This window comes from Cibotium barometz, chromosome 44, assembly GCF_041138505.1.
Source record: "Cibotium barometz isolate CiBa-2024 chromosome 44, ASM4113850v1, whole genome shotgun sequence".
NCBI lineage: Eukaryota > Viridiplantae > Streptophyta > Polypodiopsida > Cyatheales > Cibotiaceae > Cibotium > Cibotium barometz.
The window spans coordinates 44,832,092-44,848,358 of record NC_141089.1 but is presented as its reverse complement, the minus strand read 5'-3'; the positions used below and the strand labels follow the sequence as shown (position 1 = coordinate 44,848,358).

The 16,267-nt window shown below is 44.1% G+C and overlaps 1 protein-coding gene across 3 annotated transcripts in view; it reads left to right on the top strand.

Moving 5' to 3' along the window:
* The window catches only part of LOC147613336 (protein TPX2-like), an 87,081-nt gene that overhangs the window by 37,486 nt on the left and 33,328 nt on the right, over positions 1-16,267 (top strand). Inside the window, exon 7 of one of the 3 annotated variants that reach the window (XM_086782087.1) lies at positions 2,275-2,412. The exons of the other annotated variants lie outside the window; for them this stretch is intronic. Coding sequence (XP_086638213.1) covers positions 2,275-2,305 — 31 coding nt within the window. The 3' untranslated portion in view covers positions 2,306-2,412. The remainder of the gene's footprint in view (positions 1-2,274; positions 2,413-16,267) is intronic. 3 annotated transcript variants of the gene reach the window in all.

Sequence of the window (16,267 nt, the reverse complement as noted above, 5' to 3'; positions counted from 1 at the left end):
AGACACCTTGAAATGATGGAATTGGTGTCACTTAATGTATGTGATGTGAACGGTCACATGTATGTTGGAATTTTTTGAAGATTATGTTGTGCCTACATGTGATTGATTTGAGGCATTTGGAAAAAGGAGTCAGTAAATCTATGCTTGGAACGGGACATGCTCTGGATACACAATTTATGTGCAATCATCAGGTTGAATTCGGGAATGTATTGAGGTGAATTGGCACATGTTTATGTCATCAAATATGGATATGTCCGATGCTCCTTGGAGAGTTATGTGTGAGAGTTTCATTGTTGGGGTTGGAAGCTACTCTCACAGCTAGAAGTCTCGTACTTTCCCAGCAACACCGTCCACGTCACGACAGCTCTTTGGTGAACCCGACGTGAAACTGCTGGGGTGAGAGTGTGGTGAAATACACAGGGAAGCTATGGCTGAGAATCCTGAGGGTCAGGGGGTTCATTTTGACCCCGGAGTTATGCAAATGTTTCAGATGTTTACTATGTATATGCAACAGCAGCAAGCTGCTGAGAGGGGACAAATTTCCACGACCAAAGCACTGCAATCAATTGTGAAAAAGGTGGATCAATTTGATGGTAAGGATATCACAAAGTACCTGCGCAATTACACAAAGGAAATGGAGCTAAACAGGGTGACTGAGGAGGATATGGTTCGAAGCTTTGAGCTAGTATGTGTTCCTGAAATAAGAGAGCGCATAAGAGGATTGCAAACAGCACATGGTGGCAGAAATTGGGAGGAGTTCAAGCTTGCTTTAAAGGATGAATATTTCATGGAGGATTCCGAGCGGGTAACCAAACGAACTTTCTTGGAATGGGTCACAAAACCCAAAATGGGAATTTCTGCCACAGAGTTGCTAAGAGAGTTTGAGAAGCGCTATGCCCAGCTGTCAAGGATTGAGCGCACAACCTTGGACAGGGAAAAAACAGAGCTCTTCTTACAAGCAGCTGGGAAAGATCTCCAAGAAAAACTGGAAATTCTCCTTGAGGATAAGGATACAGAGCAGGGACTAAAGAGTGATTGGAATGATGTCGAGGATGCGGTCACCATGTTAGCAAAGCGGCAGCGAAGGAGAGATAAAATGGTGATGAGCTCGGCAACTCCTATAACTGCTGTCACCCCTGAGAATCTACCAAAACCAGCTGCTGCAATCCCAAAGGTAGAAGGGCCGATGGAAGAACTTATTAAGGGCATGCGAGACCTAAAATTGAAGATGTCCAGGATTGAAGAAAAGGGGCTACCATTAGGGCAGGCTTCTATGCAAAGGCCTCAAAGCAAAGAAGGGTTTACATACAGATGCATATGGTGTGATGACCCAGAACATGCAAAGAAAGACTGTGCTAGCTATAAAGAAGCCCTCAGAAATCAACTTGTGTTTTTCAAAGATGGGAAAATCCACCTTACAGTGACTGGTCTTCCATTAAGCACAAACTTTGGGAAAGGAGGGATGAAAAAGCTGGTTGAGGATATGGCTGCTAGCCATGCTATCTCTATGGTTGAGGCAGCAACCTATGGGTTAAAGGCTGGCCAATCAAAGCAGGAATCTGAGAATGATGAAGATTATGAGAATGAAGATTTTTGGCCATCAACAATGGAACTAATTGCGTCAAAGAAGGTGTCTAAGCAGGCTTTGCATGAGGCAGGTGACTGTATACGTCTTGAGACTGGCTGGGAAGAGCCTGTGGATTCTTTATCTGTTCATGCCTACATTGCAAAATGCCAGAATAATGAGGCACAGGTAGAGGAAAAGCGTAAGAGGGAAAATGAGGAAGGAGGGCCATCAAAAAGGGTCACTCGTGGTAGTGAAAAGAAGGATCCTGGGCTCTCACATATGCCTCCACCGCATAGCAGACCTCCACAGGAAGTATCAATGGAAGAAGTGCCAGCAAAAATGAAGCATGAGAAGGAGAAGGGTAAAGGGAAAAGTCCACTCTACAAGCTTCAATCTGATATTGAAGCTGCAACAGATCTCAAAAAGGTGCTTGAAGAGAGGATTCTAAACAGCAGAGTAGAATTTACACTAGGGGAAGTCTTGGGGATTGCAAAGAAAGAATTCCATGATGAGATAATTGATATTATACGAAAGAAAAGGCAGTCCATAATTGAATCTATTCCATCACAAGGGGAGGCAAGCACTTCCAAGACTCATGGAGTACAGGTACAGCAAAAGAAAGAGAGAGAAAATGTGGTGGAATGTAATCACTCTGCTGAAGGGGCACGACAAGAATTTTCATAAGAATTTTTCTTTTCCTTCGGCAGGCCAAAAAAGCGCCGGTCTAATGCAAACTAGGAGTGCAAACTAGGAGCACGTCTTCACCCGCGAACTAGGAGTGCAAAGGGGAGCGCATCTTCACCCGCGAGCACGTCTTCACCCGCGAGTGCATCTTCACCTCACAGGTATATTTTCTCTCTCTCTCTCTCTCTCTCTCTCTCTCTCTCTCTTGCAGTAATGGCTTTACTCTCTCTCTCTCTCTCTCTCTCTCTCTCTCCCCTGCAGTAATGGCTTTACACACTCTCTCTCTCTCAGGAAAGGAAAAAGCAGCTCTGAAGTGAAGCAGATGTGTGTGTGTGTGTGAGAGAGAGAGAGAAAGAGAGAGAAACCCTAATGTAAGGCCAAATGACTGGTCAACTACCCAACTGGGCCACGGTAGCCCAAGCCTCTAACAATCTAAACCAGAATGTTGAAACAATTACACAGGAGTTGGCCAATATCTCCAAAATGTTAGTAACATTCAAATTGCCGACGACTTGGCCAATCTCACCCAGACAGTCACCCGAGGCTTTGAACAAATTAATGGAGGCTTTGAACAAATTAATGATCGCCTGGATGTGATTGAAATCACATTAGAGGAGATAGAGGAAAGAGCCCAAGATCGAGAGGAGAGAAGCATTGTCCGATCAAGGAATGCTGGGCTCAAGCTCCATGAAGAAATTGAGCCAATCCTCGTCAATGGACAAGCACGTAATAATTTTCCTCACACAGTTGGGCGGTTGGTAACCCTCGGTGGACAAAGACCAAACTATCTTCTCAATTTTTATGGTCTTTCGATCAATGGAAAATCACCAAGCGGAGACGGAGACTTACGAGGTTTTTGGGAATCTTTCTTGTACGTCTCTCTCCCTCTCTCCCTCTCTCTCTCTCTCTCTCTATGTCTTTTTGTATGCTTGCTTTTGGTTCTTGCAGGGGTGAGAGACTTTTTGGATTTCTATCCAATCACATTTGTATCCAATCCTAAAGGTGTTTTTGAACACCACTGTTTTCTTCAAGGTTTTTCAATCTTTGTCTTTGTTCATGATCTCAGTATTCTTGCATACTTTGTTAGGCTATTCAAACATAGATAAATGGAAGGATGTGCTTTGACAAACTAGGCCGGCTTCAAGCTAGGAATAATTTTACGTGCAATGCATGTGAGATTTGATATGTGAGTGCTTCATGGGTCTAAGTGCATGGTTTTCGTAATTCTTCTTTATATTTCTCGCTTTGACTTCATTCTTCATCATCTACTTGTTTGGAATCTATGGCTGACCTCTTGAAGATTCCAAACAAGTAGATGATGAAGAATGAAGTCAAAGCGAGAAATATAAAGAAGAATTACGAAAACCATGCACTTAGACCCATGAAGCACTCACATATCAAATCTCACATGCATTGCATGTAAAATTATTCCTAGCTTGAAGCCGGCCTAGTTTGTCAAAGCACATTCTTCCATTTATCGATGTTTGAATAGCCTAACAAAATATGCAAGAATACTGAGATCATGAACAAAGACAAAGATTGAAAAACCTTGCAGAAAACGGTGGTGTTCAAAAACACCTTTAGGATTGGATACAAATGTGATCGGATAGAAATCCAAAAAGTCTCTCACCCCTGCAAGAACCAAAAGCAAGCCTACAAAAAGAGAGAGAGAGAGAGAGAGAGAGAGAGAGAGGGAGAGAGACGTACAAGAAAGACTCCTAAAAACCTCGCAAGTCTCCGTCTCCGCTTGGTAATATTTCCATTGATGGGAAGACCATAGAAATTGAGAAGATAGTTTGCTCTTTGTCTACCGAGGGTTGCCAACCGCCCAACTGTGTGAGGGAAATTATTAGGTGCTTGTCCATTGACGAGGATTGGCTCAATTTCTTCATGGAGCTTGAGCCCAGCATTCCTTGATCGGACAATGCTTCTCTCCTCTCGATCTTGGGCTCTTTTCTCTATCTCCTCTAATGTGATTTCAATCACATCTAGGCGATCATTAATTTGTTCAAAGCCTCCATTAATTTGTTCAAAGCCTCGAGTGACTGTTTGGGTGAGATTGGCCAAGTTGTTGGCAATTTAAATTTTACCAACATTTTGGAGATATTGGCCAACTCCTGTGTAATTGTTTGAACATTCTGGTTTAGATTGTTAGAGGCTTGGGCTACCGTGGCCCAGTTAGGTAGTTGACCAGTCATTTGGACTTACATTAGGGTTTCTCTCTCTCTTTCTCTCTCTCTCTCTCTCTCTCTCTCACATACACACACACACACATCTGCTTCACTTAAGAGCTGCTTTTCCTTTCCTGAGAGAGAGAGTATGTAAAGCCATCACTGCAGGAGAGAGAGAGAGAGAGAGAGAATATACCTGTGAGGTGAAGATGCACTCGCGGGTGAAGACGTGCTCGCAGGTGAAGATGCGCTCCCCTTTGCACTCCTAGTTCGTGGGTGAAGACGTGCTCGCGGGTGAAGATGCACTCCTAGTTTGCATTAGACCGGCGCTTTTTTGGCCTGCCGAAGGAAAAATTTTTTTCTTATGAAAAGTTTAATGATGGGAGGGTAAGGGTTATCATGCAATGTACACGTGGCATTTAACAATTTGTTGGCAATATTAAGTAAGGTTCTTTATAAAACAAGAGAAAGCCACTCATTTTTTCCATGGGTTGTGGCCCGCTGCTCTATATCGCATACTCTGTGATTTTTTTCCATGGGCTACGGCGGTCGGCTTCTCTATATCGCATACCCTGTGATAATCTCCCTCTTTCACGCCCTGTGATGCTAAGAAGAGGGTGTTCGAAGAGAGAGTCGTGATGATGTTCAATCACAATGAAGAAAGCTATTACCAAATGCAATCAGGTTTTCATTTTGGGGCTAAGAGGCCATCCCCGTAGGCCCGAGGAGCCGGCCTGCAGAGGGCACAAGGGTGCTACAAAAGTGCCAACAAGAAAAATATAAATTTTTAATGTTGTAGAAATTGTAGAGGGTATACATCTCCAAAGTCGTTATTTTGACCTTTCTGCTGGATCTCTTGGTGGCCATTTGTAGACCCTTCCTTTTAATGTAGGTTACCACCCCACCTCCTCGAGCTTATGGGGATAGCTTCAAACATTTACAAAAACTAGTTCTTTTTGGTGTTTGCATCCTATCAACTTATTTGCAATCTAACAGTGTGCGACTCTCTGGCTGGCTTGTACTACCAATGTTACTTCTAAAAAAGTATTGTCATCTTACTAACAGATATATATGGATGATCCTTCTCGTCATACACCTGGGCATCATCATTAGTAAGAAAAGGTTTCATTTATGCAAAGCTGACTATGACAATTTGTGCTGAGACTCTGATGAGTTTTATTGGGTTAAGGCCAACAATATTTATTCCTTTTTGCATCCACATGATGTAAATGGAAAATCATTCAACCTATTGAAGGGTGCCTATCAACTGCAGAGTAATATATAGGTGGGCATGAAAGCTCCAAGTCATGCACATGCCTAGGATCCCCGACCTCTTCGACAGTTTGCAATGGTGACCACAATGGATATGGTGTTCGAGATGAGAACCCCTCCCTAGATGCAAACTGTAAAGGTAGTGAGGAGTTACAAGATGTGATAGATAAGGGATAAAATATTATGAGGAGTGTTACAAAGTTTATTGATTACTTGGTAGTAGTTGTGGAAGCGGAATGGCTGGGGGAGGAGGACTATGTGCATGCATAGTGGGAACCATATAATCAAGTAGCTTGGGGCTACGAGGATACAAATGATGATGATGAGGATGGAATGTTGATTGTATATCAAAGTTAGCCTGAATGTCGATGCCGAATTGTAGATATCAAATGTTTAATTTGGTAGCTTGAACACCATAAAGTGAGAGAGGAAATTCTCCCCGAAAAGTACGGAATGGTGAGGTCGATATAGATCGAGAACCAATGTGTGAGAAATGCTCCACGGAAATGATAGCTCTTTCTTTCACCTCTCCCCTTTTTCTCGCTCCCAAAGGTGAGAGTGAAAATAGAAGATCTTCAAGAAAATTTATCCCCACCAAAATAGTTTTTGTGCTCTCACGTCTGCGTGTGCATGTGAGCCAAAAAGTATACAAAACACTACATATAGTGTGTGTGTGTGTGTGTGTGAGGATTTTTCAAAGCACTGTGTTGTGCATGGGAGACTTTTACAAAGCACGTCTTGAGTAAATGGGAGAGACAAGGTTATAGGACACTTTACACAAAGTGTATGAAAAAGAGTGTGAACCTCTCCTTGTGCAAAAATATACCACAAAAAATGCCCAAAGTATGCTCTCATACTTCTTCTTCCTTCCTTTTTACGTGCAAGGTAGAGTGTCAAAAAGGATGGAGAAAATTTACTCCCCCTCCCCATTTTGTCTTCAAGACACTTTTTCTCTCTCACGTTTACATGTATGTATGTGTGAGAGGAGTGAACCAAAAAAGTGTAGGAGGTGTGTACAAAACACTTTGAAAGTGTGTGAGATAGGGTTTACAAAACATTGGTTGAAACTTGCGTGCGTGGGAGACTGGGCAAGAGATTTTTGTGTGCTTGGTTTCCTACTTGGTGCAAGAAAAATCCCCATATGATCGAAACCTTCTCATAAAAAATTAACAAAGGTAATTTGGCTAAATTTGAAGGGGCTTTTTATTGCAAAGAAAGCCTAAAAAAACTTTTAAAAACTGCTCAAAGCTTTGTGTTTTTGTGTCTTTAAAAAAATGACGTTTTTTTGGGGAATAAAATATTTGTAGAAGCCCTAGCTTGCTGTTTCCTCCGCCAAACTTGCTTCTTTTCTATTGTGGGTGTATGGACAACTAGTGCTTCTATGGCATTATTGTGTGCAGGCTTTCTTGGGATTGTTGCTGCTACACATTTCTTTGGTATCCATATGTGGTGAGAGCCCGATTGTGCAGCAAGAAGCTTCTTTGGTACCCATACTTGAATATTTAGCCTTGGCCTTTGCTTTCCTGTGTACTAAGAATTCTTGCTGTTGCACGGTCACTTCTCTTGACGCCTTTTCTTGGTTTGTGGGGTTCTCTTTGATTCAGTCTTGGGTTGTGGAGGGCATAAATCTTTAGCTAGCCATACATACTGTTGGCCTTCTTGTGCCTGAATAAGCTTCCTAGGCAACCATATGGCTCTTGTATGCATAGAACCCTTTTGTTGCTCCTTCTTGACTTCATTCCCCGTGGTTTGGATAGGTTTTCTTTCCATTTCTATCGCAATATTCTTGCTAAAAGAAGCTTTGTGATTGTCGACAAGAATGGACTCCGTGGCAAAGGGTTTAAATGCCTCCTTTTCTTCAAAGACGTATTCAATGCCCTCTTTCTTGGAGTGAGGTCTACAGTCGTATGCCCTTTGCCATGGTTGCCCCAAAATGACTTGTTGCCTTGGCTTTAAGACATAAAACACATGCACAAGGTTGAGTCTATTAACAAAAATTGGCAGTTTAAATATCCCTTGTGCTGCATTCCACTCCCCTGTAAAGCTTGTAAGAGTTGTGGTTGTCAGAGTGAGTGCTCGTTTACCCAATTGTGTCCACATTTCATAACTTATTGAGTTCAAGTCTGCACCTCTATCTATCAAAGCAGTTTATGGAATCCTAAGCCAACGCGAATACACAGTCGTGTATATTGGATGGTTCGTTTTGAGTTGTCTGTTATTTGATAGATACGAGGTCCATGGTTGTTGATGGCTACTGGTCTAGTCTAGCTTTAAGCTTTTGGGCTTGTGCTTTCCCTTCTCGTATGGCCGCTTTCTTTTCACGAGCTACTTGTAGCTTGCGCTCTTTTGCATCATGAAGACGTTGAAGCATCTTAGTGGTTAATGGTTTATGGTATTTCTTCACTCGGCATCCACTAATCTAGTTGGCCATTTGTTCGCCATCAAGAGTAGCTAATTTAATAGCATCACTTGTCGAGATGTCATGAACGACATATGGACCCAACCCTCACTTCTTAAGCTTTGATGCATGTTGTTTCAAGGTATATACCATAACCAAATCTCCTTTTTTGACAACTTTATTCTTGATGTGAGCATCATGAAATTGCTTCTGTCTCCGCTTCTTAGCGTACATGCCTACTACTGCACGTAAGCATATTTTGTTAAGCTTTTCCAACTCCTCTAGCCTTTCGGATAGTTCATGGCCATCCCATTCAAGCTCATTTGCAACTCTTAACGTAGGTATTAAAAATTCTAGAGATAGGATAGCATCTAGGCCAAACACCATATTGAATGGGGTTGTTCCCAATGCCGTCTTGAATGCTACTCTATAGGCCCATAAGGTTGAATGTAGCTTCATTTCCCAATCAGTTCTAGAACCTTCGACAATTTTGGTAAGAAAAGTGCAAAGTATCTTGTTCGTGCTCTCGGCTTGACCATTGGCTTGAGGGTGATAGGGTGTTGATTTCCTATACACTACCATAAACTCATCGAGTAGGTACAAGACTACTTCGTTGATGAAGTGTGTTCCTCTATCACTCACTATCTCGATTGGCAAGCCATATCGTGTAAAAACCAACTCATAAAGAAACCTCGCCGTGGTCCTAGCATCATTCTTTTGCGTGGCTTTGGCTTCTACCCACTTTGTCAAGTAATCTACTACCACTATAATGTATTGAGCTTGGGTGCAGTATGCTGGAGGGTTGACATTTCCTACAAAGTCTATTCCCCACTTGGCAAATGCCCTTGCTCCCATCATAGGTCTGACTCCTGAGTGGCATTTTGTCTTTTCTAATCGGAACTTTTGTTCTTTGGCAATCATCACATCATTTAACTTAATCTTTAGCATCTGTTAAAAGCGTAGGCCACCAAATTCCAGCTGTCATAATTGCTTTTTGCAGTTGTATCTCTGCTGATGAACAATGGCCACCTGCTTGACCCGCATGTGCATGTTCCAAGATTGTAACGTATTCATTCTCCAATGCACACAAGCGTAACTGTTGGTCCTTGCCCCTTTTGTAGAGCAGATTTCCAACCATTGCGTACTCTCTTACTTCTGCTTCAATAGCTTTTTGTCGAGCTTTCTTGATGCCCTCAGGAAAGGTCCTGTTGGTCAAGTATTCTACCACATACTCGCTCCACTTAGGTACTATTGAAACATGAAACAACGTCGTATGAGGCAATGGGTCCTGATTTTACATTCAATGCACTGTGCCACATAGTCATGAATCTCTTTCTTCATGGTGGGCCACCAAACTCCTAACCATAAGACTCTCCGAAGTGTCTGTGCCAGCCATGTGAATTTCCCCAATTGTTACATGAGCAGTGCTAAAGTAATATGGTTTTTCGGATGGTTCGATGCATAAGCGTAAAACTCCATCCAAGCCTTGTCTAACGTCCTGAGATTATCGTGAGATAGGCTGTATCAAGAACTAACTCCTGCTTCTGTTTAAGCGGTAATGGTATGTCCAACTGGCCTATTTTCATCAACGGAACATACTTTTCACTCCATCGTGGAATCATTTCAATGTTAATGAAATATGCATCAAGCAAATCATCGTCAATTCCTTATGGTGCTTCACCATGGATAAGGCGAGACAAATGGTCTGCCCTTTGATGGGTTGTGCCTATCTTGGCTAGCTATTACGACAGTAAAGTCAAACTCTAGCAAGATAATGAACCATCTTACTATACGCCCGGTATTACATGGCTTGTTTACTAGATACAACAAGGCTTGGTGATATGTGAAGAAGACAAATTTGTTTGCCAACCAAAGCTGTATGGAACAGGCGGTTGCATGTTTACAGGCGGGTGCATGTACAGGCGGAGCTGATGACCAGGGTACGGGTGCTGTAGGTTTAGACGCCTAATGTGCAGGTTGGCTAGCGGCTGGTACAGGCAGTAACTGCAGGCCTGTACAGACAGCAGGTACAGTCAAGTACGGTGCAGTCCCGTACAGCTGGTACAGGCAGCAGCTGGTGTACGACAGCTGATACAGGCGGCAGCTGCACACTATTTGGTACGGGTGGCTGCAGGTGTTGACCTGTACGGATAGGTGGTGCAGGTGCATCGTACAGGTGGCTGCAGGTTGAGTACTGTGCAGGCAGTGCATCGTATAGGCGGTAGTGCATCTCACAGGCGGCCAGGTGTGTGCTTTTTGAAGGACACCGTGTTTTTGCAGAAAGGAGGGGCTGGTTTTTCATGAACATAGACATCATGTCGATGGCGTTCAATTGATGGAACTTTCAGCTTCTCTTTGCTTTGGGTTCGGGACTGTTTTGGAAAGGGTTTATGGACTGTTTCGTGGCAGTTCATGTGGGTATGAACATGAGCAATGCTCGGGACTGTTTTGAGATGAGTTTGAGGACTGTTTATGGGCTGTTTTTGTTTGGTAGCAAATTCGGCTATGTGCTTGGGTTTTTAGTTGCAAGTACAGGTCATTTGGTTATGTTTCTTGGCATGGGTGTGATGCAAGCTCGCATGGCTGCGTGCTCATGGAGCAGATTGTTTTCTTCCTGCTAGAAAGGAACAGAGGGACCTACAGTTATGGGCATCTCTATGTTTCCAGATGTTTCATGAGGGAACAGGTAACTAGATGTATGCCGTTGTTGGCACTGTTGTTGAATGGTGCTATGAATGGTTCTGTATGGAAACATGACAGAAGTTTCAAAGGGAAACAGGCCTAAGGGTTTCATGTGGAAACAGGTCGTAGGTTTTCCTCGAGGAAACATGTTTTTGGGTTTCTCCAGGAGATAGGTCACATGCAGGCAGAAGGTACAGGAATGGACACATGTTTGGTACAGCCTTGCTACTGATTGGGCAGGGGACATGGAATCCATGACAGAGATGGGAAGGTAGAGAGGGTTGGTACAGGTGTGTCAACTGTATGGTATGCTGGGCTGTGATACGAGTTCTCTTTTGAGAAACAGTTTGGGAGTTTGTGTTGTGATGCAGAAGCACTGGATGTGACAGGGTGTGATGCTGTTCATAGTGTGAGAGGCTATGGATGGTTGTGGCAAACCTGATCATAGAAGAAAGCTTCTGTATGCAGACTCAATGTGAGAGAGTCTTTCGATGCGAAGAATGGCTGGACTTGTTTGTGGATGCCGGGTGGACAAGAAGCCATGATGTAGGTTCTTTGCAGGCTTCAGGGGTTCTACTATGACGGCTGAGTTTCCAGCCTTATTGTAATCAAAGCTCTTAAAATCAATTAAAGAAATACCGCAAGGGGCGCCACTGCGTTTTGGTAACAATCGGTGTCTGTGTACTTTTTGCAGGAGCACTCTAGCTCCCCCTGTTTGTTTTCCTTTTCTAGGTCCTCAATGGCGTTGAAGTGTTTTATGTGCGAGTGTTTGTTTCACCCCCGTCAGATTTCTGAAGGCCGGTTTCAAGGTTCCGTTGCCGGGACACATCGTCAACTTTCTCAAGGAGGCGAGTCCATGGTTGCTTTGGTCGGCACACATCGTCGACTTTCTCAAGGAGGCGAGTCCGTGGTTGCTTTGGTCGGGACACATCGTCGACTTTCTCAAGGAGGCGAGTCCGTGGTTGCTTTGGTCGGGACACATCGTCAACTTTCTCAAGGAGGCGAGCCCGTGGTTGTCACATAAAAAGCTTCAACATGAGGAAAGTGAAAAGGAAGTGCAGGAGAGAGTGCAGGGTTGTGTGTCTTTGCCTATATGAGGTGAAGAGCAAGAGCTGAAGATGAAGCTCAGGAGAAAAGACACCAAGGACAAGAAGTAGTCGGCCAAGAACAAGAGGCAATTGAAAGTTTATGGTGCAAAACATGGGTTGAAGGCTATGTCTTTCGACAGTTTGTCACCAGTTGTATCTTCATAGAGGCTTCATGGGTTCTGAAGACAGTTTCTTTCTATGTTTAGCAGTGGTGATCTACTATGCTTCATCGAGGACTTGTGCTTACCACTTGGGTGGAGTGCAAGCAGGTTTTGGGTGCCTGAGGATGTATCAGATGAGGCTCAGACGGAAGCGGAGGAACTTGACGAGGTTCTTATTCCCGAGGAGATACTAGCACATAAGGAAAGAAAGGTACAGGGTAAAGTTTCCTGTCGCTATCCTGTGAAGTTCAAGAGCTGTTCACTTATGGATGCGAAGTGGATGGAGGAGGTTCACTGATGGATGCGAAGTGGATGGAGGAGGGTGACTTAGCAGATTCACCTCAGGATTTGCAGCTTTATCTTGATGCCTTTGAGTTGGAGTCGGCTCTTGTTACGACTCATTCAGGTTCAGCAGAGCATAGGTCTGGAGCATTGCCTGATGCTCAAGAGGGGGGTAGCACCTCCACTCCCTTGTTACAGACAGGCTCAGTTGTCATCTAGGAGTCGCTTGGTGACATCTTTGTATTCACCCGAAGGTACTGAGGCTGACAGTACATCTGCTTATGGGACTTCTATGATCTTGTGTTCTAGGTTCACAGTCGGCCGCACCTTGAACTATAACTGCAACTATGGATAACTCTATGGAGGGCATAAGTCTTGAGAGCAGTCCAGCAGTCCTAGAGGTTGTTTGGTTCATATATGGATTGAACTCTATTTGTGCATGTATGCATACACTTTTTGAGGTAGAGGTATTTTTGTATTCTGGTGCCATTGGATCCTGGTACCATTGAGAATACATTGGGAAATACTCTGCATTGTGTCGTGTGCTGCATGTATGTTGGTATGATACATCAAGTGCTTTATTGTGTTCATGGATGCACCACTGGGTGTGACTCCTGCGGGATGGCCATGAGACATATGTGGGAAGTACTTCGTGGATGTAGTGTTTGGATGCATTGAGTGCTTGCATATGCTCATGTTGTACCATCAGTCGTGGGTCCTGCGGGATGCCCATGGGCGTAAGGCTTGCGAGCAGCCTCTAGACTGTTACTTTGGAGTAGGTAGAGCATCTTGAGGAGCATATTGTTTGCGAATGCGTATAAGTGTCATGCATATGTGTACCATATGTAGAATGATGCATGGTTTTGTTTTTGGCTAACACAGTTAACGTGTTTCCATTTGGTTTTAGACTTTTGTTGTAGGTTCTGAAGGAACAAGCAAGATGTGTTTGTCACTTTGGCGTGACAGTGTGGCTTATTGTGCAAGATGATTGTATTATCACCCAGATGCTCATAAGATGGGGAGTCTTTGCTCATAAGATGCCTTACTGTGCCATTGAGTGCAATCGAGGACGCTTGCTATTTTTCAAGCGGGGGGTATGTCACGACCCTGTGTTTTTCTCTGGACAGTATGCAGGTGTGCACGGGGACATGGTGGACAGTGTGAATGGCATCAGATTGGAGTTAAAAATGAAACCCATGTGTGGACAACCCCAAGTGTGAAGGGGGCAAAGAGATTTTGATTTAAAAAGGTTTTATAACCATTGTTGGTCAAAAATTAATGTTGTAAAGGTTTTAAAACCTTGGGAGGCCCCTAAGTAAAATATAGAGGCTACTCTACTTTTGGGAGGGGGCACGCCTCTTTCTCTCGCTTGCTTTTGGCGTGCAAGTTGGCTACGTGGAGGAGAAGGGAATCACACCTGCGTGAAGAGTACCTGTATAGAACTGCAGGTCGTACAGAATAGGCGACTGCAAGCTGTATGGAACAGGCGGTTGCATGTTTACAAGCGGGTGCATGTACAGGCGGAGCTGATGACCAGGGTACGGGTGCTGTAGGTTTAGACGCCTAATGTGCAGGTTGGCTAGCGGCTGGTACAGGCAGTAACTGCAGGCCTGTACGGACAGCAGGTACAGTTAAGTATGGTGCAGTCTCGTACAGCTGGTACAGGTAGCAGCTGCTGTACGACAGCTGATACAGGCGGCAGCTGCACACTATTTGGTATGGGTGGCTACAGGTGTTGACCTGTACGGATAGGTGGTGCAGGTGCATCGTACAGGTGGCTGCAGGTTGAGTACTGTGCAGGCAGCACATCGTATAGGCGGCAGTGCATCTCACAGGCGGCCAGGTGTGTGCTTTTTGAAGGACGCCGTGTTTTTGCAGAAAGGAGGGGCTGGTTTTTCATGAACATAGACATCATGTCGATGGCGTTCAACCGATGGAACTTTGAGCTTCTCTTTGCTTTGGGTTCGGGACTGTTTTGGAAAGGGTTTATGCACTGTTTCGTGGCAGTTCATGTGGCTATGAACATGAGCAATGCTCGGGACTGTTTTGAGATCAGTTTGAGGACAGTTTATGGGCTGTTTTTGTTTGGTAGCAAATTCAGCTATGTGCTTGGGTTTTTGGTTGCAAGTACAGGTCATTTGGTTATGTTTCTTGGCATGGGTGTGATGCAAGCTCGCATGGCTGCGTGCTCATGGAGCAGATTGTTTTCTTCTTGCTAGAAAGGAACAGAGGGACCTACAGTTATGGGCATCTCTATGTTTCCAGATGTTTCATGAGGGAACAGGTAAGATGTATGCCGTTGTTGGCACTGTTGTTGAATGGTGCTATGAATGGTTCTGTATGGAAACATGACAGAAGTTTCAAAGGGAAACAGGCCTAAGGGTTTCATGTGGAAACAGGTCGTAGGTTTTCCTCGAGGAAACATGTTTTTGGGTTTCTCCAGGAGATAGGTCACATGCAGGCAGAAGGTACAGGAATGGACACATGTTTGGTACAGCCTTGCTACTGATTGGGCAGGGGACAGGGAATCCATGACAGAGATGGGAAGGTAGAGAGGGTTGGTACAGGTGTGTCGACTGTATGGTATGCTGGGCTGTGATACGAGTTCTCTTTTGAGAAACAGTTTGGGAGTCTGTGTTGTGATGCAGAAGCACTGGATGTGAGCTTCTGTATGCAGACTCAATGTGAGAGAGTCTTTCGATGCGAACAATGGCTGGACTTGTTTGTGGAGGCCGGGTGGACAAGAAGCCATGATGTAGGTTCTTTGCAGGCTTCAGGGGTTCTACTATGACGGCTGAGTTTCCAGCCTTATTGTAATCAAAGCTCTTAAAATCAATTAAAGAAATACCGCAAGGGGCGCCACTGCGTTTTGGGACCAATCGGTGTCTGTGTACTGTTCATAGTTACCGCGGAATGGCGTTCCGCCTTCCTGGAACATCGGAACGCCGCTCCAAAGCTCAAGGCGTGCCCGAAACGTGGAAACGGGAGCCGGAACGGCGTAGTTGCCGGGGAACGTTGTCGTGAAGTGTGCGGAGTAGCCAGGAAAGTACGAAACTTCTAGCTGTGAGAGTTGGTGTCGAACCTAACAAGGAAACTCACATACAAAATTTCCCATGGAGTATTGAACATCACTATTTCCAATGACAAATACATGTGTCAACTTGTCTCAATACATCCTTGAATTCCTTCAGGTGAATGCACAGAATTGCATGAAATCCTTTGAGCCATTCACATGTGGGCATAACAAAGCTTTCCAATTATTCCAATATACATGTGGCCAGCTACATCCATTACATTCAGTGCCCTCAAAACCATTAAATCATAATGCTCTTTTTCACCTGAAAACCTGCCTTAATATTCTAACATTTCACAAGCAAAAGATAGAATACGGCATAGCTTTTTCATGTACATAATTTCCAAAACTCAGTCAAGCAATCACAAAGCCATCTTCCGTGATTTTACAAACTTCAGTTCTTCCAAAATTTATATCTTGTTCATCAACCTTTGCCCATATATTTCAAATCTTTAAGGGCTTATTTGCCATGCCCTTATTCTAAAGTAACAAGTAGTTTTTAATTTAAACTTATCTGAATGAAGCGAAGGGTGGTCACGTCGAACTTTTTCTTTTATTTTTATTAATCAAAGATGGCCGCTTCAGCGCCGATTCACGATGGAAGAAGAAACGGCACAACAGTCCTCTGCGCCGACTGTAAACTATGATTTTTCAATAATCACATCATCATATAGCTCTTGAATTTTCCTTCATTTCTAGCACCTAAAAGCTAAGTGCAGAAGATAAGGTCTTCCAATGAAAATCTCTGGTCGCCCACGACGCTGTTCGCCTTCACTCTGCAAAATTTCTCTCACCTCTGCCATCGCCGTTCTCTTTCCGGCCCTTTTTCTCTTTCCCCGCGGCGAACTCGGCGGCCAGCTATACATGCCATAAAAAAAACTGCGCGTTT